Below are 25,067 nucleotides of genomic sequence, written 5' to 3'. Positions count from 1 at the left end.
AATACGAGGTGGTTTATTGTAATAATATTTATAATCATTATGCATCGCGGCGGCGTGTCTCTTTCCCACGCGCGGTGTTTGCGTTGCAGTTACGATTACAGAGTTGGTTCGGTCGACAGGAGTTTAGCGACTAAAACGTATGCTCGCGCAGTTTCCGCAAAAAGACAGTTTATTTACATCGAGTTGCCGCCTTAACAGTTACAGGTTACACATTCCTATTTATATTTATACTTTAATGATAATTAGTACAGCGTCTTTAATGTGTAGATTTACGCGTGTGTTCCTGTGTACGTGTACGTGTAACTGTTACCGTGTTGCCATGCACGCGGATATACATGTATCTTGTATGACACGTATGCGAGTATGTGTATCTGTGTGTGTGTACGTGTGAACATGTTCATCGAGTGTATAACAGCAGATATCTACAGGGTGTTTCTTAAAGTAACGTCGAAAAGTAATCAACAGGGAGGGTATAATATTACACGATAGGACGTTCGAAATTTTATACACAATAATAATATTAATAATAATATTTAATAATTCGTAATAATAATAAAATAGCAACGCCGGCGTTCACCGACGACCGTAATAATAATAATAAAAATAATAAAGATAATAATGTTAATAATGACAGTGATAACCGTGATAGAAACGAAATTAAAAACGGTCGCTCGTCTTATCATACGTATATCTTACAAAAAACGAAACGTACAGGAGGCGCAAGGCCGACCTGCCGTCGCGGCCGACCTCTGCCTCTCGTCACGGACAAAAGTCTCGAGAACCGGAACGAAGGTGGAAAAAGGCCACCCATCAGGCGCCGAGCGATCGATCGATTTTTTTACGAGATGATCGATTTTTCGCGTGTCGGCCGATGGGGAGCAACGGAATCCGAAAGAACGTTAATATTAAAACTCGTACTACCAGGCCAGCCCTTCGCTCTGCATCTGGTGCGGCTCCAGGAACCCACCCCCGCTGCCGCCGCCACCTGGACCGCCACCATTCCCACCGGCACTGGGATTACCCTGTGCTCCACCTGAGAAATACCAAACCCATCGAATCGGTTCCTTGCGCATCTTCGATCTCACCAGAAACGTGGGATCCGAAGATGCGAGAGGAAAAGAAAGGCGCACCTTCCTCCTTATACGATCTAATTCTAATTACAGGGTGCCCCGAGAATCCTTCTGCGGTATGATCGTTCATTAATCCTTGTTAAATAGATACCTACAATTTTGCGTCGATATAAGGTGAGAAGTTAGAACGAGTTCAGGACTGAGAATATGAAAATTTTGCTTTTGGAATCTGTTCAGGAGCGATTGTAAGAAAAGAGCTGCCATTGAATGCCTTGTATCGAGGCAATACTGTATAAACTTTATGTAGACTCAATCTCTTTGGTCTTCGAGAATTTTTCCTCCTGGTACCCTCTGCAACTTTAACAAATTTCCTTGCATCTTGCTTAACACAATTATTCCTAATATTAGTAAGTCCTCAAGACCCTAGACATAGGGTCCTGATTATTTACTACATTAAAAATAATCCTGATTTAATAACACTATACAGAAAATAAAAAATCATCCATTAAGAGAGTACCTACTTGATTCCGAATCTGTAATTAAGTCATTTAATCGATACCTTACTGTATTAAATTACAATCTATCATACCGAAAGTTTAAGACTCAAGATCCTCTCGTCCCAAAATGCAGCAAGAAATTCACCGCAGAGGAATTCCCAAATACTCCACACACGCATTGAAATCTCTCTACACAACTCTATACATAACTAATGACCGTATTTATAACGAGAAGCATGGGCGAAGTAAAAAGAGAGAGGCTCCAACGCGAGCGTGAAAATAGATTTCACAGCGGTCCTTAAGTATAGCCTTTCAATGGGGTCTAGTCATACCTGAAGGTGCTAGGAACTCGCCGGGGCTACCGCCAGGAGGTGCAGGGGGCCCCTGTCCAGGAGGGCCCGTGAGAAATTCCGGAGGGCCGCCTCCCGCACCCGGAGGTGGATATTCCCCTGTCACCGCCACTGCGGCCGCCATACCCGCTAAACTCGCCGGGTCCAAACCTGTCAGGAACAGATTACGTACTATTCAGAGAGGATCGTATCCGACCTGCTATCTCCGAACCCGTCCTGTCATCATTATCGCGACCTACCTACCCGCTACGATGTTTATTAGAGTCGCGATGGAACACGACGAGACTGTTTCGATTTCGGCTGAGCTCGATTTCGAACTGCCTCCGGTAACTAACGTCGAACGTATTACGGGAGGATCTACTCGTAATTACTTGCAACTTCTGTATTTGTCTACGAGTTGTTCATCAACACTGTTCTGGTAAACGATATTCGTAGCGAGTAAGGAGTTTTTGTAATGCCAAAGAACATGAAATTAATGTTAGAGAAGGATCCTCAAGTAATCCTCTAGGATTTTGACCTACTTTTGCAAGGTGGTGGGATACTGAATAAGTAGCTTAAACGAGGAAAACTTGGAGTAGATTCGTCCTTTGATTTTGCTACTGTGTTCTATGCTACTCATCTACGGGGTGAGTCACGCAACTGTATCACTTGAATTTCCTTTAAACTATTTGTTTCGTGAGAAAAGTTGTTTGGTGTTCACAATTTTCTCATGCAGCAAATAGTTTATAAGAATATTTAGTTGACACAGTTGCGAAACACCCTGTATGTCTCATGTAAATACAGTCTTAACTTAGTAATACTTAAACAGAAACTTATATATCCACTCGTGTACGAGGCATCGAGAGCAAAAGTGGACTAAGTAACCGATCTCCTGTTTTCCTGATTTTTCCGAGTAGTGGAGTTAGTCCATGGTCGCTCTCAATGCCTCGTACTACCCATTTGCAAGAGTAGAAAAAATTCAGAGGAATAAAAATCGGACCCTTCGCTTAATAGAGACAGAGAGGATCGAAAGATTCGGTTTAAATCGAATTCCGGCACTCACCAGGATTGCCTGGCCCGCTGAAGGGCGGTCCATGGGGATGAGGGGGCGGATGAGCACCAAAGAATTCGTGGTGAAACGCCACGGGCCCGCCGTAACCGAATTCGAACTTCTCCGCGCCGAAATATGGAAAACCGGGCGGCGGCCCGTCCTCGCCGCCCAAAGCACCGGGATTCAGGTTCAGAGGGAAGCCCCTCATTTTTCTGGAGCCGCCGAAGAACGGGCTCCTGCCCATCGACGTCAGTTGCTTTAACCTACGCTCCTTGCTCCTCTTATTTTGAAACCAGACCTGCGCAAAACGGATACCGGTCGGCTGCTTTCATTCAATTCACTCGGCTGCAAGGGATTACGCCTCTAACCCGTTCCTTCTTGGGGAAAGTTGGGCATCGCGTCGCCGCGGACATCGTGAACGGGGAAAGCGGCGTGGAACGATCGCGATACCGACGTTTATGGTCTATCGTAAAAAAATGGATGGCACGTTCGTAAAACGGAGCTCGCGTATTCTCGCTGATGTTGCCGTGGATGGAAGAAATATAGTAAGCTGCTCAGGACATGGCCGAGTCGTGTATTAAGAGATACTCTTTGGGCTATTAATTAGGATTGGATGCAGAGTGTTTGCGCTAGATGGCAAAAGAATCCACAACATATTTCATTTTTTGTGTCTTTGTGGACACAAATACCTTCTAAGACTCTATTACACTTTTTTCAGTCTTATTACTATGATAATACGACGAGGAAAGAGAAGTTATGTATTCAAAAAATTTCAGTTCCCCTTTTGTTAAAGTTTGAAACAAGGTGGTCGTATCTTCAACAGGTGATGGAATCGAAACGACAACTCCTTCTTACAGTACGAAACAAGAATACAGTAACACAAACCCATAATCTCTCGGTATTACGTAAAATCCACCCACGAGATCTTAATCCCAAGTACAATGTACCATCTTCAACCTCCATTATATTCCTTCCGCCCACGTTATCAATTTCCAATAAAGTATCCCGACGCGGCATCACCGAAAAAGTGAAGAAACCCATACGAACCTGTATCACTCTCATAGGCAGGCCAGTTTCTTTCGCTAACTGTTCCCTAATGTGCCTGGTGGGCTTGGGAGTCGACGAAAAGGCCGACTTCAGGATCTCCAACTGTTTCGCCTTTATGGTGGTCCTCGGTCCTCGCCTCTTCGAGCCAGCACCGCCATCGCCGCTGCCACCCCCAGCACCACCGTCAGGACTTTTGTTCTCCGTTTGGCTATCCCTCGTCTCGGGGTCGCCGTCCAGGGAACCTTGAACCAACGCAAGCAAGCCTGTTTAATAATCGATCTCCCCGACGTGGCCAGCATTTGTTCCTCGCGCGAACAGGTAGCTATTGACCAGCATACACCCTAGCAACGTATCCTTTTAACTCAAGCTTATTGTGTACAGGTACTAGGCGCTATTGTTTCGATCGCGAAGCTTTGTGTACTGCCAAAAAATATTCAGATATTCTCTTGACTGAGAATAAAATATATTTTTATAGTGCTCCGCTGACAAGATGAGCACTAGCGACGATACAGATTTACTCGTTTCGGGGCTCATCTCGCCAGCGGAGCACAGTACGTTAGGCAACTTTTGGTCAGGCAACTGAGTTGATTAACCTGGAGTTGATCGAAGTTGCCCCTGTAAACTCAATTTCAAACAAGTTGAAACGACGATTTTAATCGACTTTAGATTGAATAACATGGTTGACCAACAGAAGTTGCCTAATGTAGCCGTAGTTTTATAACGATAACGAGAGTTATCGATCGAATAAACAGTAACATTTCTTGGTGAACCATTTCTTAATAACGCGTACACGTACATACGCAGATAATGTACATATCTCGGTATCTTGATCGGGCGGATCGTGGTAACAACAATCGGAGCCAATCCCCGGAAGCGATGCGAAACCCCCATCGGATTATCGTGGCTGCTCTTCGGTTGAAAGCTACACTCTCTATGGCGTGCCTATGTGCGTGCGTGTATAATGTATGAACGCGCAGGCACGCGCACTTATACAGAGACCTGGGGCCCCAACTCTTCACGATAATCTATATATACCCGGGTAGGTCTTAACCACGGGACAAAGAAAATGTTTGGACAGTGTCACGCCGCACTACAGGGGCCACCCTTCGCGAAGACACCCCCCTCTGGCTCTCTGCCCCTCAGGAGATGCTTGTACCGGGTGTATAGTATGATTCGAGAGAGGTAAAAGTGAGGGGGTCATTGTTGCGCTCGCGATAAAAGAGCAGAACCGAATAATAGACCAGGGAAGACCTGACGCGCTTGGTAATTCGTGCTGACGCGCCGGGTCAAGCCGTCGAATTCCCTCCCTCGTTCGAGGGCGACGCGCAAGGGTGAGATTGGCCTCGATTAAGTCGTTAGTCGGCCTCAGTCAATCGTCCTCCGTCGAATCGAGTTTGTCGCTACACGAACAGCTATTTATGCTGCGCGTTCAACCCTTTAGCCTTCTGCTGCGCGACTGTCTTTTCGGGGAGGAAATTCTTTTGGGTTTCTTGACCCTCCACTGAGGGAGGAGCATTAAATAGAGGAATAATATCTTTTTGCTTCAATAACACATGACAAATCGACTAGTTCCACAAAAAATACATGTGTTTTTATAAAATGAAGCACATAAATATTTTGGAAGGCTCAAGTAGCATCTAAGTTTTCTAAATTTCTCTTTAAAATTAGTTATGTATGCATAATCTACAAAAATTCTTGATCTCTAAGTGGATTATAGAAAGCACAATCAGCTAAGGGTCAATTTTCAGAATTTTCAAATCCCTCTTCGCAGAATGTATTTATCCTATACAGATGTATTAATATTACAGGAAATGGAAGGTGGAATCGATTGCTCAGAAGATACAATTCAACTCACCTTGATCCTCGGAGTCCTCCTGCTTGCAAGGATCGCTTCCAAGTGGTAGATCACCAGTGTGCCCAACCGTTTGGTCACCAGGACCACCCGGGCCCAGATTATGGGGACCCAGGTGAGGGCCCCCGACTCCGCCGTGATGATGGTGAGCACTACCGTCCTCGTCTTCGTCTTCCGATCCCGAACCCATCAGCGAGTCGCCTCCTGCCGAAAGGTTGGACGATTCTGCTCGTGAACGATTCGAACCGTACGTTTTAATCACATTGATTCGTCGAATCATTGACTTCGAAAAGAGCGCCAGTCACTTTTCTGTTCAATGATCTGCTTTTGTTACAAATTGCCCGACGCTCGAGGATTTTTCTCGTGCATTCGACGAGAAAAATGGACGAACATCGAGGTAGGAGGCAACTACTAAATTTCAATGAAAAAGACTTCCAATTTCCTTGGAAATCAGAGATTCGATCGCTATTGAAACTCAAGTTTTGCTCTCAAAAGGGGCACCACTTCGTATAATGTACTATAATAGGTTATTAATATCGCAATGTCCATTGTTCAGAAACAAAAGCGCGACTTTTCGTGCAATACGTAAATAGATAATCTTCTATAGTAACTTAAACAACTTTGTCGAAAACAAATGATAAAAGCGATAATCATCGAATGCACAATAGACGTTTATAAAATTTCGTTACGGTATAATTACGTCGTTCAACGTCAATTTTAGACGCACAAAGCGACGAGGCTGTCGCCGCGGCAAACATAGGACATCATTTATCAGCGGGGCGAATAAATTTGTCGATGTACCATACGAAATTAGCAATTAAGCGTGATTACACTGACTCGCTTTTGAACATAACACGACAGTGTCGCGGCCGGTTCATTACGATTTTTCGTGAATCGCAATTTAACGTTGGTGGCACGCGTCGCGTTATTCCGCGTATTCGTCGACAAAAGACGCCAAAAGTTACCAATAAACGCGGCTGATTAATCGACGCGGCGCGCGAGCGCGTAATTGCTGCGCTTTTCACGTGCCGCGCAGACGATCACCGCGAATTCGACAACTGACAAATGGCTGCTCTGTGATAGAGATTAATGTCGGAAACGCGTGGAACGTCCAGACGTCACGGTGTTTGATCATCGAAATGGGTAATCGTCATCCCACTGGTGTACACTTTTCACGAGAATCCCTCGGATAAGTACCTTCGAACTTTATACAGAATGTGGTTAAAAGTTTGCTTGGCAAGAGAACCTTTGTTGGAGTGCCTGAGGATATACAGTGAGAATGGCGGAGGAATTATTAGAGTTTCTCTAAGCTGGAAATTTACAACTTCAACTCCACTTTTAGGCCATTTTTGGAGTACATAAAACCTTTCCAATGTTAAAATAATTCCAAATATTATCCCTGATCTCTGCTAAGAACTAAAAAGTAGTACCAAGAACTTTTAGAAGCTACTTCTACATTTTCGAACCCTCACGCTTTAAACTTATTTTCGATATCTGTATACTGCAAACTTAGGTCATTTCTTTCGTCACATTTTTCAGTGAGTGAAAGTCTGAAAAGAATCAAGCAACATTTTTAAACATTCTACATAAAAATGACATCAGATTTTCTTTTAATTAGAGGAAATGAACACAATCTACTCATAAATTTCCTAGAAACCTACATAACTTTGCAACTAGCCTCGACGAAAATGGCACATGTCTACCGAAAAAAGGGTTTAACCCTGAAACAGAAACCCTAGATATCTGCGAAAATTCTCGTCCAAAAAGTAGCCAACGAAAAAGTGCTCGAGCCATAAAGTCCACTGAACATCAACGTTACTCGAGAGTAAGAAGAAGACAGCGCAAGGATAATCGCGAATGCACGTATGAGGTACGTCGTCCCGATTATGACGCCTTGGTACTGTCCGTGACGGTCCCGACACGCGTGGAACTCTCAGAGAACGAAGGCTCTCGTGCCTCCCCGAAAGAGAACGAAAAAGAAACGGGTTGTCGGACGTTTTGCGGTTTCGACGTCGGCATCGAAGCGACAAAAGGTTCGCCCCTGCCTAACGACCTTTCGGTTTTCGTTTCACGGCTTACACACGGCCGAGGCCCTCGTGAAACCGAGCTGTTCTCTCTCTCAGTCTCTCTCTCTCTCTCTCCCTCTACTTTTTTCTCCGCTCTTCTTCTCTCTGTCTCTCCTCTGGCTGGTGGCTGACGGCGCGGCTACATTGCACGGTGTTTTCACAGCTTGCCGTTCAACCGGGGTAAAACCCCCGTGAAAACCCACCCCCTGCCCCTCTTTTTTAGACCGACCCTGACTCCGTGAAATCTCGGCCGTCGGACGCGTTGAACTGTGATCCCCCCGACACCCCTAGTCGCCTGGCCCCAACCTCCCCTGCTTCGAAAAAAAATGAAAAATCTCGATGCCCCTATGGTAGAGAATTTATTTTCCTACGAGGCTGCGCGACACGTCAGAAATTATTCTATCAAGCATGAAGGTCTGAAAGACTTTGCACGTTGTACTGAGGAGATCCTCGAACTCTGATTCACTATTTTAATGGGACAACCTGCAGATTAGTGGCCTCCTTATTTAATATAAAATATTTAATCCGTTGTCATACTGTGACGAGTCAGACTCGTGCACTTTTTGCCCAGTTGTTGGCAGTTTTCGATAGTCACACGTAGTCGGCAGCGAAGGTTTTAACATTACGAAAGAAAATTGTACGAGAATGGGATAAGAATCATCAGAATCTGTGAGTGAGCCACTAATTTGCAGGTTCACCTTTTAATGATCTACATCGCCTACGAGGACTAATAATATAATTAGAAACAGTTAAGCTTGGACTCTTAGATATTCAGAATATAAAATCGAAAAAATAGAATGATTTATCATAGAAAGTTTCTCGAATGAAAATTGTCAGAACAGTCCTCTCCAAATTCAAACTCATCAGCTTCTAAAACTATAGCTCCCGGAATATTGAAACAGCTCCGCGATAGCGAGACTATCTAACTTGAATGAAAAAGCAATCACGTGTTCGGCGAAACGTTCCAACCGAGAAGCTCGCCTCTGTTTCAGAGCAGTTCCCCTTTGGTGAAATTACGATCGTTTTAAATCCCAGAAAGCCCCGGCGAGGGAACGGCGAGGCGATCGATATCATCCCGCGAGGCAACGAGTCCCGCGACTCCGTTTCGGGCAAACGAACGAAACAAAGACGACGATTGTCCCTCGCCTCGTTCGCTCCGCGTCGTCTCCCCCGCGGTGGCTAACGAGGGACAATGACACTTGTAACTCACCGTGATGACCGTGCACGTGATGCGTGTCCGGCAGCGGCTTGCCCGACAGGTAGTCCTGCTTGCAGACGAACTTGTTGTCGTCCAGGACGTAGAGCTCCTCTCCGGTGCTCATCTGCTTCCGACACACCAGGCAGGTGAAGCAATTCAGGTGGAAAACCTTGTCCCTCGCCTTCCTCACGAGATCCTGAGGGCTTATCCCCTGCAGGCAACCACCGCATTTCGTGCCGTAACGCCTGCAACAGGCCAACAGTAACAGCTTTTTAAATAACCAGAAACAGGAGTCGGAGTGTTTTTATCCGCGGACACGGTTTATCCAGAGTTTTTACAGCGACAGCGCTGAAAGGCTGGATAACAAGCGCACGCGTCGCCGCGGCTACTCCTGAACAGGCCTCGTGATTAATCGTTCCGCGACGGTTTTCCCGCGCCGAGCACCGCGCGCGGCTCCTCGACGATCGACTCGCGCTCCTTTTTCCCCTGCGTCGCCTTACGCAACCGTCTAACGAACCGCGATACGTAAAACTCGCTTTTTTTCCCCCTCGACTGTTGCGTTAACGCGTCTCTCATGCTTCGAGGTTTCTTTCGAGTCGTTTCTGTTTTTTTCTCTCTCTCTCGAGCTGCCTCTTTCTCTCTCTTTCAACGTCTACCTCGAACCAGCCACAAACACGTGGACTCGGCCGAACGAAAAGGAAAGTCAATGTTGTGGGACGACGACGTTTATTGGCCTCGAAACTTACAAGTCCTGTCATTAAGCTGCGACTCGCGGACGTCGATAAAAGAAATACAGCGCGTTTAAAGAGATGGGACTTTAACGACCCGATAGGGGCATAAAAAGTTAAAACCCTTCGCTGCCGTAAAAGCGCGCCTCGCGGTTACTGTTCGACGTTCGATTTTCCCCTCTGATCGTGTCCTACTTGTTAATTTCGCATTAGTCGGCCCATCTTTTACCGACGAGAGTGTTCCCCGTGGCGAGGCGCGCTTCGGGTCCAGTGGGAATCGAAGAAGGGGTCCGAACGCGAGGTCACTACGGAATTCGAGAGATTCAAAGGTCAAAGGATCACAGAAGGAATTTAGGAAAGCGTTGAATAATTAAGGCGATCGATATTGTTCTTAGCGAAGGGTGCCAGGTTGAGAATGAACATGGAAGGATCTCTAAGCGTTACTTAACACTTTGCGTACCACTGTTACGTGAACGCAGGTTTAGAATTTCCATCTGTTATCACGTTCGTGTGTTTATATGTCAGCGGTGAAAGCGTACAAAGTGGGACACTTGAAACGGTGCACTTAAACATTCTTAATTTCATAAAAAATGATAAACGAGACATTTCCTCTTGGGTAATAGAAACATTCGATAGCTCGTTCAATACAGCTGATAAATCTCGATTCTATTAACAATAGACACTCGTGGATCCTTCAGGATCCCCCTACAGGCACAACAATTTGTATTCGGATCAAGGAGAACGAGTGGTCTAAAAAGCATTAATGTCTTTCTCGACTCGAAGGAACGATAGCACCCTCGGGGCCGCGCTGGTCGGCTCGCAATTTTAATCCTGCGATCGTAAACATTGACGAATTCAAAAAGAAGAATCCCCGTGCGCGTCGATGGGGCTGGCGCAGCGCGTTTCGCGCGTGCCAATAAATCTGAACAAAACGATTCGCCCGATCCTCCCGCGGCCGTATTATTACGGAAGCAGCGGAACCGCATACTTCCAGCTAGCAATCCCGATCGCTTTAATTACAGGAATCACGCGATTAATTATAGCAATTACCGCGGTCCCTTAGGGCTGCCGCCTTTCGAAAGTAAATATATCTCAATTGATGCGCCGGCTCCTCGTTCTTCTCCCGCTGCACTTCCGACGCCGCGAGCCTGCATTCAAATTCCCGCCTCGCCAACTGATCCACGCTCCGATCGGTTCGCCCGATTCACGACCCCGAAAGCCTGCCGTTGCTTTATCCCCGTCACAGTTGTCGACGGAAGCGCTTGTCCAGCGTGACCCAGATGTCGCTAGAGGGAGTCGAGTTCTTATTTAACAGCGATCAATTAAAAGTCGCGGGAAAAGCTCGACGTTGAAAGGCGCGGACCGTTTCCTTTTCGCCGAGGCATCCGATAGGTCGATGCGTCCGTCGTTAACCATTCGCCATTATCCCGCGTTCCACGTCGAGGCGACTCGATGCTCGAAAGCGTATCGTTTGGTTAAGTAGCGATCGGCTTGTTTGCTCAGACGAGATGAAACAAAAGGATGATCGGACGGAGAAAAAATAGTACAAATTACATGGATTATCCGTCTATCGATCGACGCGGTCATCTATAACCATTACGCCAAGTACTTACGCGGAACATCCTATAATCAACCGGCACACTTTTTCAAACTATTCATCAACCTGTCCAAATTAGCAGTGCTACGCGCAGTTCCTAACAATCTTCTCACGGAAGCAGAAGCCGGAGATATTTCTTGACCGGCGGTCATTACGCTGCCAGCCTCCCTTTCTCTCTCCTATTCTCCCCCCTCTGACTAGCTTCCCTCTCTTTCCCTCTCTCTTCTCCATCCCTCTAGTTCTCTTACTCTCTCCTCCTTCCGCGCCTCCCTCGTTTCGCCTAGCGTGCAATCCCTCTAGTCTAATTACAGGAATTATTTAATTAATTATAGCAATTAGCGAGGCCCGTGTCAACTTCCACGGATGCATACGTCACCGAACCGCTGGAGCCACAGATCCCCCTTTCGGTGTGCCCCTCGACGGACGCGCGTCTGCTCTGCACACGCGATTTTCTCCTTTTTTTCCGAGGGAGGTCCGCGCGAGAGGCAGCACCGGCAGCAGCCCCGCGCCTTTCTTCCTCGTGGAAGAAAAAGAAACGGAGGCCGCCCGTAAAAATCATTAATAGAAAGGCTTACGTGGTGCTTTCGTGTGTGAGAAACCGACTGGCGGAGAACGACGGGCGGATGGGGGCCGAAGAAGGGGGTGTGGACTCTCTTCGGGCTCCCTTAAACAGCGGAGCGTAAAGAGCCACGCTGGAATTCTGGCATGTAGCAAGAAATATAGGACAGCCGGGGTCTGGATGAAAAAAAGGGGGTGGGCCCGGGCCACGATTTGCCACGGACCCTGGACTTTATGTATGTGGTGCGTGGCTGGTTCCACGGGGTCCCGTAGACGACCCCGACGATCGTCCCTAGACCCGTCCGTCGCCACGACGATCGTTATGCCTTTTGTGTTAACGTCAGCGCCGCCCGTTGGTAGGTTACTACGAATGGTTTTATAAACCTCGGATGACTGGACATGGGAACTGTTGTATAACCCTTGTAAATGTGCTGGCTGTCTGTGGAATATGTAGAAATGAAATTGTGGTACAGGTAGTCTTCTGTACCTCTATGCAACTCAAATTAATTACCTCTAACGGATTAGAGTAACTACTTATTTAGAGGCAATGATGATTTTCATCGCATCCGAATTCATTATGTTCGCAGTGATTGTAAGAGGTTTTTTCAACTTACGTAAAAGTTTGCTTATTTCTAATTTGTAGGTCTTCGCTAATGCATAAAACTCTGCAGTCTAGTCATGAATAACAAAGAAAACAAATAGCTACGTAGTATGTAACTAGGTACCTTACCACTTGGCTTAATGATTGAAGGGATAAGACCAATCTACAATCTTCACTCCCTATACTCTTACAACCAACTTATAAAGTGAAAGAAACACTTGACTCTCCAGAGGTTAATTGATACGTCAACGATTCTCATTCGTCTCGTCTTTGAAAGCCAGAGAAACCAAATCTAATATCAATAAAGAGAGCAGAAATGGCAGAGATACCAACGAGCTTACAACAAACGAATACTGCAGACATAAACACTACCCAAAAACCTTTTCCTTTCTCAAAACCGCACCACCCACACTCTTCAACTTCCACTTCCAACCACTCTATCTGAAACTTTAATTCTCCCAAAACAAACACTCTTCGAACATCTCCTCGCAGACGCTCAAAGAAAAGTCACGACAGAGAATTATCGTCCACAGGCCATGAACGATTGTTCCCAAAGAGCTCTGGAACGCAACGCAGCAAGAGGAGTCAACTCGCGGGCACCGGTCGCGCGCACCTTGACCTATTGCAGAAACTTTAATTACCGTCCAATTCATTATTTCTCCGGTAAACGCTCGACCTCCGCTCCCTCCGCCTCCCCCATTAGCTTCCATTCGACGCACATGCGCCGACGTCTCGGATACGGCGATAAAGGAAATAAACACCCGCGAGATTATTCGCGAGACGGCAGTCTAATTAACGGAATCCAATTAGCAGGGCGAACGCGCGCGCTTCCGCAGCCGGTCGGCTATTCTATTCGTCCTGGCTCGACGTTTCCAAAGGGACCAAAGTCGCCGTAACTTCCACTGACACGTCTCGATCCGACACAAGCCTCGATTTCGCGCGGTCTTCACTTTATCACCTTGGTCCGTCGCGCAGGGAAGATCGTAACGCGCGCTGGTTATCAGGGACACGTCTGAGCTGCTGGCCGATTAATTCGTGAAATATCGCCGATTACCGTCGGCGGGGTGAAGGCGAGACTTGCGAAACGATTCATAACAGTTATGCTAATGCACCGTGGACGCGTAACGCCGGGAACGTCGCGTCGGCCGCGTAAAATCCTGGGAACCGCGACAACAGACGACTCCACGACTCAGAATATCACAGAATCGCGTCCCTCCTCGAGTTTATTCTCGAGAGAAGCTTCTTCTCGACTTCTTGGATGGACAGAATTTCCTCTGAAGAAGATTGTCTAGTTACGTAAACAAAGGAACATTTTTATGAATTGTTGCGCGATGTCACAACTGACTCTAGTACTAGTCATGGTCAAGGAAAAAGAGAAACACTGCGAGAGTTCGATTTTGCACTTGATAGAAGGTGTGTGCGTTGCGTATCTCTGTCTATCTAATGGAAAATCAGACTCTCGTAGTGTCGCTGGTTTTCGGTCAACATTACTAGGACTAGAGTCGAGTGTGACAAAGTGTATCTTGAGTAGACATCGCTACGACTAGTGTTAACCCTCGTATGACGAATACAGGGTTACTTCGACCCTAAATACAGTATAAGATGTCAAAAGTAATGACAAATTTGTTTGTGAGAATCATACGAAAACTCACTTATTTCAGGTATCAGGTATAGGCTCAGAGAACTGAAAAGAGGTAAAGTGTATAATGTTCAAAACTCATTTTTCTATATAATTCTTTCCCGAAAGTAGTTTACAGCAGAAATTTTATTACAACTCAAAATGACACTGCATTCGCTTCCCTTGCTCAATGAAAACCATTCGCCTTCCGAGGGTTAAGGACTCTACATAACGGTGTACAAATTATAATCACAATTGGTAGCAAGCCAACCTGAAACTTGCAGTTACATTACAGCAATTAAGGCGGTTCTCTTCCGTCGAAGTGGATAATTAATAATAAAGCAACTCTCTCGAAGCTTCAAATAATCAAGATCAACATCGACAGTGAAGAGAATCCAAGGCTCAGATTCTAAGTAATTTTCTATCCAAAAAGAGCAGGAGAGTCGAGATGCAACCCCGCAGGAGGCGCTCTAAAATCGTCGGCTAGCCTTGCACAGGGTCTCGGTACTCTGCCCTCGCCAGAAGTGGGCGATTAATCAAAGAAAGGCACGTCAAGGAGAGATTCGCGTACGCACGACCCAGGGCACATGGGCACACGAGAGTCTGGCCTCAGCTGTGACGCAAGAGACGGTGGTTGGCAAAAACGCTCCCCGTACGAATACGCATCGCGATACGTACTATTGCCGAACCTTCCTGGAACAGAAACAGAACTCGACGCCTCTCTCTCTCTTTCTCTCCTATCCCCCTCTCTGCCGCTACGTGGCTGTTTCTCTTTCTGTTCGACCGCGCCGGCCCCGTCACGCCCAACAAACTTCTCCTACGGCTCGTAGCGGGCGTCACGCCGCATTTATAATGTTTCCACGTTCGAGTTTCGACGGGTCGAACTCCCGAGGAGGCCGAGGCACCGCGGGTGGAAAGCAAGGACAATGGGCCGCTCGTCGGCGCCCTTTCGAGACCGACTCGAGGAAAGCCCCGCCGATCTACGATTGCCTTCGATCGTTTCGGTTCGATTTCCAGGCCCACCTCGTTCCACGTTTTCCCGCCGAGGAGCAGAGTCTCTCCGTGAAGGGCGCCGAATGACCGTGCTCGATGCTGCTTGTAATTAATCCGAACTTTCTACGTGAACCGTTCGAACGAGTTACTCAGCGGGAAACTCAGCTGGGATTCTAACTGTCCGCGGGATGGAGAATTTCGTGGATGAAAGTGGGTCCCCTGTGGAACGAGATCGATCGTCGAGTTTCTGAGCAATAGAGGGCATTTGTGCTTGGTCTTGTGTGGTCCCCGTTGCTGTGGGAATTTCTTCCAACGCGACGGATTTAGAGGCAATCGCGTATGGACGCTGTTAGGCAGATTTGAAACGCTAACGTGGAATTGAAATTCAATCGCCAGCGAGGTGAATCGTTGGAGGAAAGTGGCAAGCTTGATTCTCGCTGCTCTCAGTCGGCTGCTTTCTCTATCGTGCGGTAATTCTTTTAACCCTCACTTTTTCGTTTCTTATTCCTCGCTACACTCGGTTGCAACAGCTGCACCGTCGCTTATGATTTATTCCCAGGCACGGTTAACGCGTCGTTCGAGCATCTTCAACGAGGACTCTCGCAACACTCGCCATCATCAATGACGTAACGGTATCCTCCAGGTAATTCGGTGAATATAATGCTTCCTCCATATGGTATCGACATAGTAAGGGCTTCAGAGTAGAGGAGTCTATTTCATGATTTGAATATTAATAAGAAACTATTAATAAGACCGCCTGAAATAGTGTCCAAATATGATCCTGAACCAAGGGCCATTTCGCTATCGCTGTACATACATCACAGAACCCTCGATATAGATTCATCACGATGCACCGACAAGTCTATATTAAGGAACACAATTCCAAGTTCATCTCACATTCATTATAGTCTACTTCGGTTTCATCCAAGCTGAGCGACACTGCACGCGAATCAAGTTTTTCACTCTGCATAATTCCAAGCTACAGTGAATTATTAACGATCCTATAACGAGAGGAGACTGCATTTCGCAAACGAGCATATAAGAACTAATCAAGAGAACGTCACCGAAAATCCTCGTAATCGGTCGGGCTGTTAGCAGGTCCCTGGCTCACGGTTCCATTGAGGACGTCACGCTGACGCCGTCACCCCCCTAGCCCGACTAATGTTTTCATCGGTGGATTTCGACGGGGACGGCGTGGTCCATATTTTAAGGTAATAACTTTCGGCGGGTACGCAACGAACGGGCCATCGACCGCAAGCTACGGCAGTCGAGGCGGCGTCGAAACGGGGACACATCGGTCCTTTTGATCCTGGACCCTTTCGGGGCCCCCACGGGCCATTATCGACCTTTAAGGACCTTGCTGCGACTCGACTCGTAGAGCCGGTTACCATAACCGCGCTACGTACCGTTCGCTCGACCGATGCCTCAGACCTCCCGGAGGTGTTACACTATTCCCAGCAGCGATTCGCCCGAGGAAGGGGGGGGGCGAATCTATCGATGTCGTTTCTCGAATCGAACGATTCGTCCCGTCGTGGGAATCGATCGGCCTCCTCTCCGCCGCTGCCATTTCGGCTGTCTTCGTTACGGCGAGCTCCGTGAGTTCGTTTCGCTCGGCGATCGGTCGATTAGAACGCGAGATTTCGGTTATCGCGATTCAGCGAGACTTGCCACGGTTCCTTCTCCTACTTTCCCTCTGTGTATGCTGGATTAGAGGAATCCATTTGAATCGCGTTCATTCGAATTCAGGTTTACAGTTTTTCTTTATTCATTGATCGTATTTTCACACACGGTGAGCAGGCATAGAAGACAAAAAATGATGGTGATTATTGGTGACTGATCGGTAGTAACGGTTAGCACAGAGGGACGTAGCCGCGACGAGAGAGCTATTTTCGACTCGAAAAGCTTTTCCACGCCGATCGAGTGTAGCCTCTCGCGCGTCTTGCGCCTAATGAATTTTTCATCGGGATAGAATGCAAAGTAGATCGTAAAGTATATAACACGTTCGTTATACACTCGTTCGTATAAGTATCAAAGGGCCCCCCTTTAACGGCCGTCTCTCCTTGCTTTCTGCTTGTAGACGATCGTTCGTTACAAAGGGGATCGTTCATCGCTTCCAGAAGTCACGAAAGAAGAAGGATCCCTTCGTCAAGTCGGAAGGTGGACGGTTCTAGGCTCGAGAGATTGACCACTGACCTCTGCGATCGATTGTCAGGAATATCGTTCGTTATAAATGGTTCCTTCACTGATAATGAGAATAAGTGGATCGATGAATCGGCTCTCGAAATACAGTAGGACCTTGATTGATGACTTGAGACCAAAATCGAAGATGAAGTATATATTTGATGCACAATTTTCTAAATTTTGCTAGACTTTTGCTATCAAAATAAACTGTTAAAATTTTTACGAAATTAATTTTTTAATTAATCTAATGAATCCAACAGCCTCTAAATTATGTGCCCCTTTTGTTAGACCTCCCTGTACACTTTTTTTAACAAACAGATGAGGTCTAAATTAACATCGCCACATCCCTCACAGGTTAATTCTTCCGCCCCGTCGTTCTCTGATAAAGCCAACATCGTCAAGATCTCAAACACATCCCCCAATTTTTCTCGAATCAAAATATTTGCAGCTCTCCGTCCTTCCTCGGTTCGTTACTTTCGTCACAGGTCTTTTTCCCAGCCGTTTTCGTACACCTCGGTTCGTTGCGGGTTGGTTAGCGTCTACAATGTCGCTGGGTTTGTCCTCGGCGGGAAAAAAAGTCGAGGAGCGAAAAGCAAGAAAAGGAGGAGGCGGCGAGACTTCGAAACTCGAAGCCACGTTTAAACGCTCAGCCTTCTTTGATCCGTGCCCGTAATTAATTTAAGTGACTCTCTGCCGATTTTTCGCACGGCTTCTTTCGATCCGCGGCGCAAAAATCGACCGTAACCTGCCCGTCGACGTAGCTTCACGCTCTGGAATCGCCTGATTTCTTGCGCAAATGTCAAGGTCCCCGAGGATCCACCGCGAATCCGGGCCATCGTGGCGATGGCATTGCGAATTTCTCCGCGATAAAAAAAGGGATCTCGTCGTAAAGAAAACGAAGCATCGAGACGATAACCGACTACGAATACTTTGGAAACTGGTTACGCGCACATTTTTCTTGCCCCCGCGATTATTCCTTGCGTTCTCGAGCAACAAGATGTTAACGACTCGCCGCTGGCGCTTTATCGAACCGGGACCATCAATTTCCCCGCATTATAAATACTCGATGGGAGAGGACCTTGTAACCGTAACGCTTGCAACAATGTACCATAGTCTAGCTTCGCCAACTGTCGGCTTTCTCGCGAGCCTCTGGATTTATATTTTTTTCAGAGGCACGCAGTGGTCAGTAAAAAACCAAATAAGAGCCTATCGTGTCTCGATTAGTTTCGTCCACTGTTTTGCCCCCTTTTTAGACCAAGCTGCACTGTTTCTCCTCGAGTGTATGTGTAAGCTCACGATTGGTGGTCCCGTTCAGGACGCCACTGCTATTTCTTTTATCAACGCTGATCCATTAATTAATGTTCCGTTTCTTGCGCGATTCATAATAGAGACTGGGGGCTGCTAGCGCCAGTAGTCAAGATCGACGAGCGTCCGCTCGATCTCTGGAATCTTTTCCTCGACAATGTTACAAGAAGCGCGCGTCACGAGGCCTGACAAATCGCCGTCGAGCAGGGCGACTCGAGTCCGCGGAGCGTGTAATCGACGATAGCGCCAGCAGGATCGATAATTTTCGCCAGGAACGTTATCGAGCGAAACGACGTCGGCAGTGTCTGGGAAAATGTCAAGGCCTCCTTTCCATTCGTCGCGAAATGCTTTTTCTCGCGGCCGAGCGTGCAGCCTGCTGAGAGAGCTCGCGGGGACGCTGAAAGAAGCCGAACGACAAATGTCGCAGCGATTGTCTGCTAATGCATCGATCGTAAATCTTTCGATTTCCCGCGGTGTCAACCAGCTGGTAACAGCCGTGTCGCGATAGTTTATCTAATTATGCAAACCGTGAACGGTTTGTCGCAACGGGACACGTGCCTGCTCTAAACGGGCAAAAAATCGAGCAACGACTTCTCTAACAACGCGATCCATCAATTGATGTCTGGTTTTATCTGTCAACGGGTAGCAAGGTAATTACTTGAATAAGTAGAGGGACACGTTCGATCGACAAATCGAGAAACCTATTCTATATGGCGTTGTTGGTCCGCTGGTCGAATGGGAGCTGTTTTCACGCTTCGATTTCCGAGCACAAAGATTTCTAATCGCCCGTGCGAACAGTTAACAGCCACTTTGCTATGTACTCGAGATAATTTAAAGTCTACTGGCGGAATTAGCGTTTATAGGTGCGGGCAGCAATCGGCGAAGAATTGGCGCGGGGACAATTAAGCTGTTGAAGCTATTATCTTCGCTGAGGACGATTCCAGGGAATTTAGAGTAGTATAGTTAATAGTAGTTCAAGATTAATTAAATTGATCTATCTGTGACAGATACTGCGTGTATAACAATAGTAGGCATATATCAGGTACTCGTGGTAAATGAAGCTACTTTGTTCGATGTAGAAGAATTATCACATAAGTTCATTCATTTTCCCCGGGTAATAGGTCTAAATTATAGATAGTATCAGTGTTACGAAATACGGGTTAATAACTAGCAGTGTGACTTGCACGATTAAAACTGCCTGAAATTGTACTTCGATAGTTCGTACCTCTGTAAATAGGGTACTTAAAAAATATCGTCCATCAAACAACAATAACTTCACTGAATCAGTTAAACATAACCCACTACCTACATATCTATCTTAAATCTAATAACCGAAGTACGCTGCTCAGATTAATCAAAGGAATCACCCATTCATATATCGTTTCACCTGCAAAGAATGAATCTCAATGTTCCAAAAGCTGTTGCACCCGAAAAATCACACCCAATCTTCTTTACCCAAGAACGTGATCCCCCGATTATTTCGAGCAGCGTATAAGGACAAGGCGCGAAAGGCATCCTGCGGATGACCTCCCCAAGGTAAAAAGAGTGATCGTGGGTACCTGAAGAAGTCGTCCCTGCAGAAGAGCTTCGCCTCCCTGGAGAAGCACTTGTCCTGCAGCGCGGTTCTGCAGTCGAAGCAGCGAACGCACTCGACGTGCCATGCCCGGTCCAAAACATTCAGCAGGTACTGATCCATAATTGGTTTCTCGCATCCTGCACATGACAGGAGCATCGCCAGACCGCGTCTCCCTGCTTCGAAAAAGAAAGAGAGCATCGTGAATTCGTGGGGGCCCAACAGGTTCGTCCGTTCCATATTTAATAATTCTGCCCGTCTGACCGCCCGTTTTCGGCCCTCCCTCTCCCTGGTTCGCGCGGATTTTCGTTCGTCCCGCGCGCGGTCGAAAAATATCGGTTAAAGCGAAACGTCGACCGGTCGAGAAGGGTTGATAGAACGCGCACGGCTCGGCCAGGCGTTTTAATTTCGTACGCCCCGCGCGCGTCATCGCGCGAACGGAGAACCGGGACGATGAAATTCTGTCACGTCGTGTTTCCGCTCGTTCGACGGCGAAAATCTGCGATATCGCCGACTGTCCTACTTTTCGAGATACGCTTCTCTAGAATTGGATACAGCATTCGAGTTATGGGTTGTTCTGATTTTCAGGTAGATTTGCAGGTGCGCGAATTTGGACAATTTTTTGGAGATACAACTGGTGCGTTTTTTATGAATGTATTTCATTGAACAGAAAAATTAGTGTACAGCATGACTGAAAAATTAGGGGGAAGAATTCTTTGTGAATAGTGTGTAGGATAGTGTTTTCTAAAAGATGGTTATTATTCTTGAGGACTTTGTCTGTTGCACCAGTTTCAGAAGCTTATAGCGAGTAATCACTGTACAGTAGAACCTTGACTAACCGGGTCTTAATTAAGCGCAGTCTCGTTTGTTCAGTGTTATGGTTATTCGGTCTAATGACAAGCCTGCCTACTAACCGTACTAATAATTTGCCGAAAAAAATAATTAGGCGTTATTAGTCTACTTCAAGCTCGAGTCTCTCAATATTAAGCCTGTTAATTAAAGCCCTACTGTGCTTCACAATTTCAAATTATACGAAAACGAAATAAAAGAGTTGAAGTCATGAATCATTCAAAGCCACTGTTCCCTCTCGTATTTATTAATCTGTTAAATAGCGCATCGCTAAACAGAACTTCGTGAAAAGTGTGTTAAGCAAACGAGTGACGATGATCGAGTTAATGTCGCTGAACAATTAGAAGCCAATTGAACGCAAACGTAACACGTGGTCGACCGATTCGAAGCGTTCTCGATTAGCCGATCTCGGGCACCGATTCGAAAGAAAATCTCGGCCGCGCTCGCCGTGGCGGCGCACGTGCATAACGAACCGCGCATTGTGCGGAAACTTTTTGCAATTCCAACGGTTTGATTACCGTGCAGCCTACCGAACTGTACGGAACAAGAGAGCCGAGGCGCGGGCGTAAAAGTGCAACACAATGAGACTTCCCTATTGTTAGCGCCGAACCTGGAAAAAACATCGGGGTGGGGGGTGACTTTTTCGAGCGATTAAGAACGAATAGGAGGTTCATGTGTCCGATATTAACATACGAGGGGAGAAGAAAAAAATAAAGAACAGAGGAGGAAGCGTACTTCGATTAAACTCTATATATAACCTTTTCGTGCTAGTTCCTTCCTTAGAGAATATTTCTGAAAATGTTTAAAAAGCGCTAAAGCTCTTCTGAGTAAGGATAAACTAGCAGAACCTACGCTACTGCAAAATTTAACCTCTAAACGTATCGTATTCTGCTGTCTATTTAGTCAAGAATATTCCACTTAAGTAATAGAACCATTTGTAGTCATTTTCTCATTCATTGTTCTTGTTTTCCTAGCTTCCCTATTTTTTGTCAGTGATCACAGATTACGTGAAGGTTTTTTTCCTGCGCTAATAAAATGTGCTCGAATCGATTACGTCAATAACTGCGACTCGTTGTCAATTAACATTCGCGAGGATTGCCCTTTACTCCGTCTTCTTAGCATCTCTCTCTCTCTCTTTCCGTCTGTTTCCACAATGCTTTTCTCTCTCGCTCCCGACCTCTGACTCCTTTTTTCGCCATTGCTGAACCCTCTAGGGTTCTCTCCTCTCTTTTTTTCGCGGTTTCCGCCAATGGGCGGAGTTCCTCCCTGCCTGCAGGGTTGTCAACCTAGCAACCCTCCTCCCACCCCTTAAGGTCTGACCTTGCGCATCTCATCTCCCTCCGTTTCGCAGGAGGGCGAGAAGAAAAAGGAGGAACGCGGCGCGACCCGACCACCCCGCAGTTACCTCAAGATTTAAATCGTTCCACGCGAAATCGACTTACGAGTAATTCTTCCGGCGAAATTGGCTTCCCACGAAAATTTTATGTGATCCCTCTTGGGAAAAACACCGTCATGTCAAACTTTGTTACACTTATGCACCAAGGAAACGGTGTAAAAAAATGTTCTGAATGTTATGTATGAAAATTCAATGATTCAGTAAATTAATGAGATTAAATTTGGAAGTTAAAATAGATCGGTATATTGCTGAGAATTTAAGAAGGAAATACTGCAGAAATAAAAGCTCTGCAGTGCGTTTAAACATCGCAGAGATTCGAGAAGATAATACTATTACAGGTGCACCCTTTAGTGCGGTTGACCTCCTGTTTCCGAAATCAGATATCTTGAGGGATGGTTTCACGCCTAGAGCGAGCGCGAAAACGGAGGAAAGATTTCCCTGGGCCATCCAACTAGATTAGGATTAAGTGTACGTGAGACGAATGTCTGGACCGACCACCGAGAACGCTTCGATTAATCCAATAGCTTTCTATCGAGCATGTGACGCGTGCCGCCCTTTGTCGGTGCCGCCTCGCCAAGTCGACAATTTTCGAAACTGTATTCCACGAAATCCGATTCTGCAAAGGGTGCCGAACGCTCAGTTAGTCGATAAAAGGAAGAACGTTACAAAATTGTAACACGATACTAACGCGAGCCTAACATTGGTATTTAATTTAACAAGAAATCAACACAAAGGCGTAGTTCACGTCGACTGGTTTGCATTCGATCCAAAGTCAAAGGAAACACGCAAGAATCGAGGAAAATAGGGCAAAAGGGGAATGTGCAAGTCACGAGTGCAATCGCAATGGAGTAGTGTCAGGGGGTAATTAATTTCCAGCGTAATTAATAAGACGACACGTTGACTCGAGGGTGACTTGGCAATCGACGCGATTCGTTTCTGCGTATATCCACCAAGTCAGACACGATCCGATACCTTCAGTGTCAATATTTTTCTTCGGGCCGCCCTCCTACCCTCCCGGGTATGATAATACGCTCCCCAAAGCCCTTTCACAGTTTAAGTCTGCCCGCTATCCACGGGAGAGTCTTAAGAGAACAAGAACAAAGAATGAGCCGCATAATGAAATGCGCCGTCCGGGGGCGGAATTTAATTCTCCGCGCTTTGAGAATTTTAGAAGCAGATCGGGCTAATGAACTAGCAGCAAAAAAATCGTGCATAAATGGGAATAAACACGTTAGGTAAAAATCTCTACCGATTTTTAGCTTAGAATCGTTTGTTACACATAGATATCGAAGCAGTGATCAAATATTTCATCGCCTTGCGTTTAATATTACTATTTACATACATAAAAATAACAGTAACGTGCCTCGGCTCTCCGTCGCTACGAATCGACTTCCACAATCGCATAGCTAACTTGAAATTGATAATTACTTTATTAAGATAAAATATTCATGTACTTCTCGTACGCGTCATAAACTGGATGTTCATCGCGGATCCCGCTATTTTTACAATATCACGGGTTTATAAATAGCTACGAATAAACATCGATTCCAAAGCAATCTATTATGTAGCGCGTCTTACAGGAAGGCTGTCCAGGAAAAATACAGTCGGATTATCGGCTGCATGCATAATCCTACTCGCATCCGCGAGCATGACGGTTTCCTCGAATCGCCAGTTCGTTACGCACAATGACGCATGTTTTGACGCGTGTTCAACCCTGTCCGAGGCGAATTCATCCTCGTTAGATCCGAAGCGTGAGACAATTTATCACCGCGAGGAGAAAAAAAAAAAAAAACGATGCATTCCTATGACATCCAAATTACGCCACAATCGATCACGAACGAACGACGTCGAAGAAGTCTATAAGAAAACGGTCCTTTAAACTTCTATCGCGTTTTAGCTTCCACAGCCTCTGAAGCGCACTGAAAGTCAGGCTGACGTACTCTACAAATTCTACTGTGTTATTTAACCAAAAGAAGCTAGTCGAAGTTCCGAATAAAAAATGAAGTTCTACATCTTCGACTTATTTTCATAATATCCTTACTTCCTCTTAAGTTACATCTCCAATTGTAACATATACTTTGTAACACCATAAGCGTCTCATACTACGCATGCGATTCGCCATGCTTCGCGCACGAAATACAGCTTCAAACTGGACCAAACCAGTAGCAGTTCGTTGTGCAAAATAATCACAGCCGACAAAACAAGCTCCGCTCTTCTTACGAGCCTCAAGATGATCTAACTTCGCAGTACAATCAATCCAGCGCGAGTTTTCGATTTAGCTATTTACACAGCAAGCTCAGTCGTTCGTTCACCGAGGGAAATATTAAACTCTCCTGTGACACAAACTTCCCTAGAGGATCGTCGCTCGAAAAGGGTTGAATCATCCGCGAGAAAGTTGAAGAACGTCGCAGAGGAGAGAAATATAGAAGTAGAAGAAGTAGAAGCGGACTTACCTATGTTACAAGCTTGGGTGACGGGCAGGGGTGCGCAGCAAGGCCCGCCGAGGGTCGCGACCCTTATTCGGGGGGTACCAACCCCCCCGGGGCCCCCTCCCCCGC

General features: G+C 46.4%; 1 protein-coding gene across 3 annotated transcripts; it reads right to left on the bottom strand.

Moving 5' to 3' along the window:
- Lim1 (LIM homeobox 1) lies at nucleotides 1–25,047 on the bottom strand. Of its 3 annotated transcripts, none has more exons than XM_076380088.1 (8): nucleotides 24,963–25,047; nucleotides 20,251–20,440; nucleotides 9,123–9,355; nucleotides 5,850–6,071; nucleotides 3,995–4,236; nucleotides 2,960–3,245; nucleotides 1,900–2,067; nucleotides 1–1,033 (listed from the first exon to the last, which is right to left on the bottom strand). In XM_076380088.1, the coding sequence occupies exons 2-8, from the start codon at nucleotides 20,421–20,423 to the stop codon at nucleotides 918–920; spliced, it is 1,440 nt and encodes a 479-aa protein (XP_076236203.1). In that variant the 5' UTR covers nucleotides 20,424–20,440; nucleotides 24,963–25,047; the 3' UTR covers nucleotides 1–917. The 3 variants fall into 3 exon arrangements, with proteins under 3 accessions (XP_076236203.1, XP_076236202.1, XP_076236204.1); XM_076380087.1 differs by having other exon boundaries at nucleotides 20,251–20,443; nucleotides 24,963–25,042; XM_076380089.1 differs by having other exon boundaries at nucleotides 5,850–6,050; nucleotides 20,251–20,443; nucleotides 24,963–25,042.
- Between the last annotated feature and the right edge of the window lie 20 nt (nucleotides 25,048–25,067).

This window comes from Calliopsis andreniformis, chromosome 6 (genome assembly GCF_051401765.1).
Source record: "Calliopsis andreniformis isolate RMS-2024a chromosome 6, iyCalAndr_principal, whole genome shotgun sequence".
NCBI lineage: Eukaryota > Metazoa > Arthropoda > Insecta > Hymenoptera > Andrenidae > Calliopsis > Calliopsis andreniformis.
The sequence above is the reverse complement of the archived record's forward strand: the minus strand, read 5'-3'. Positions and strand labels throughout refer to the sequence as shown.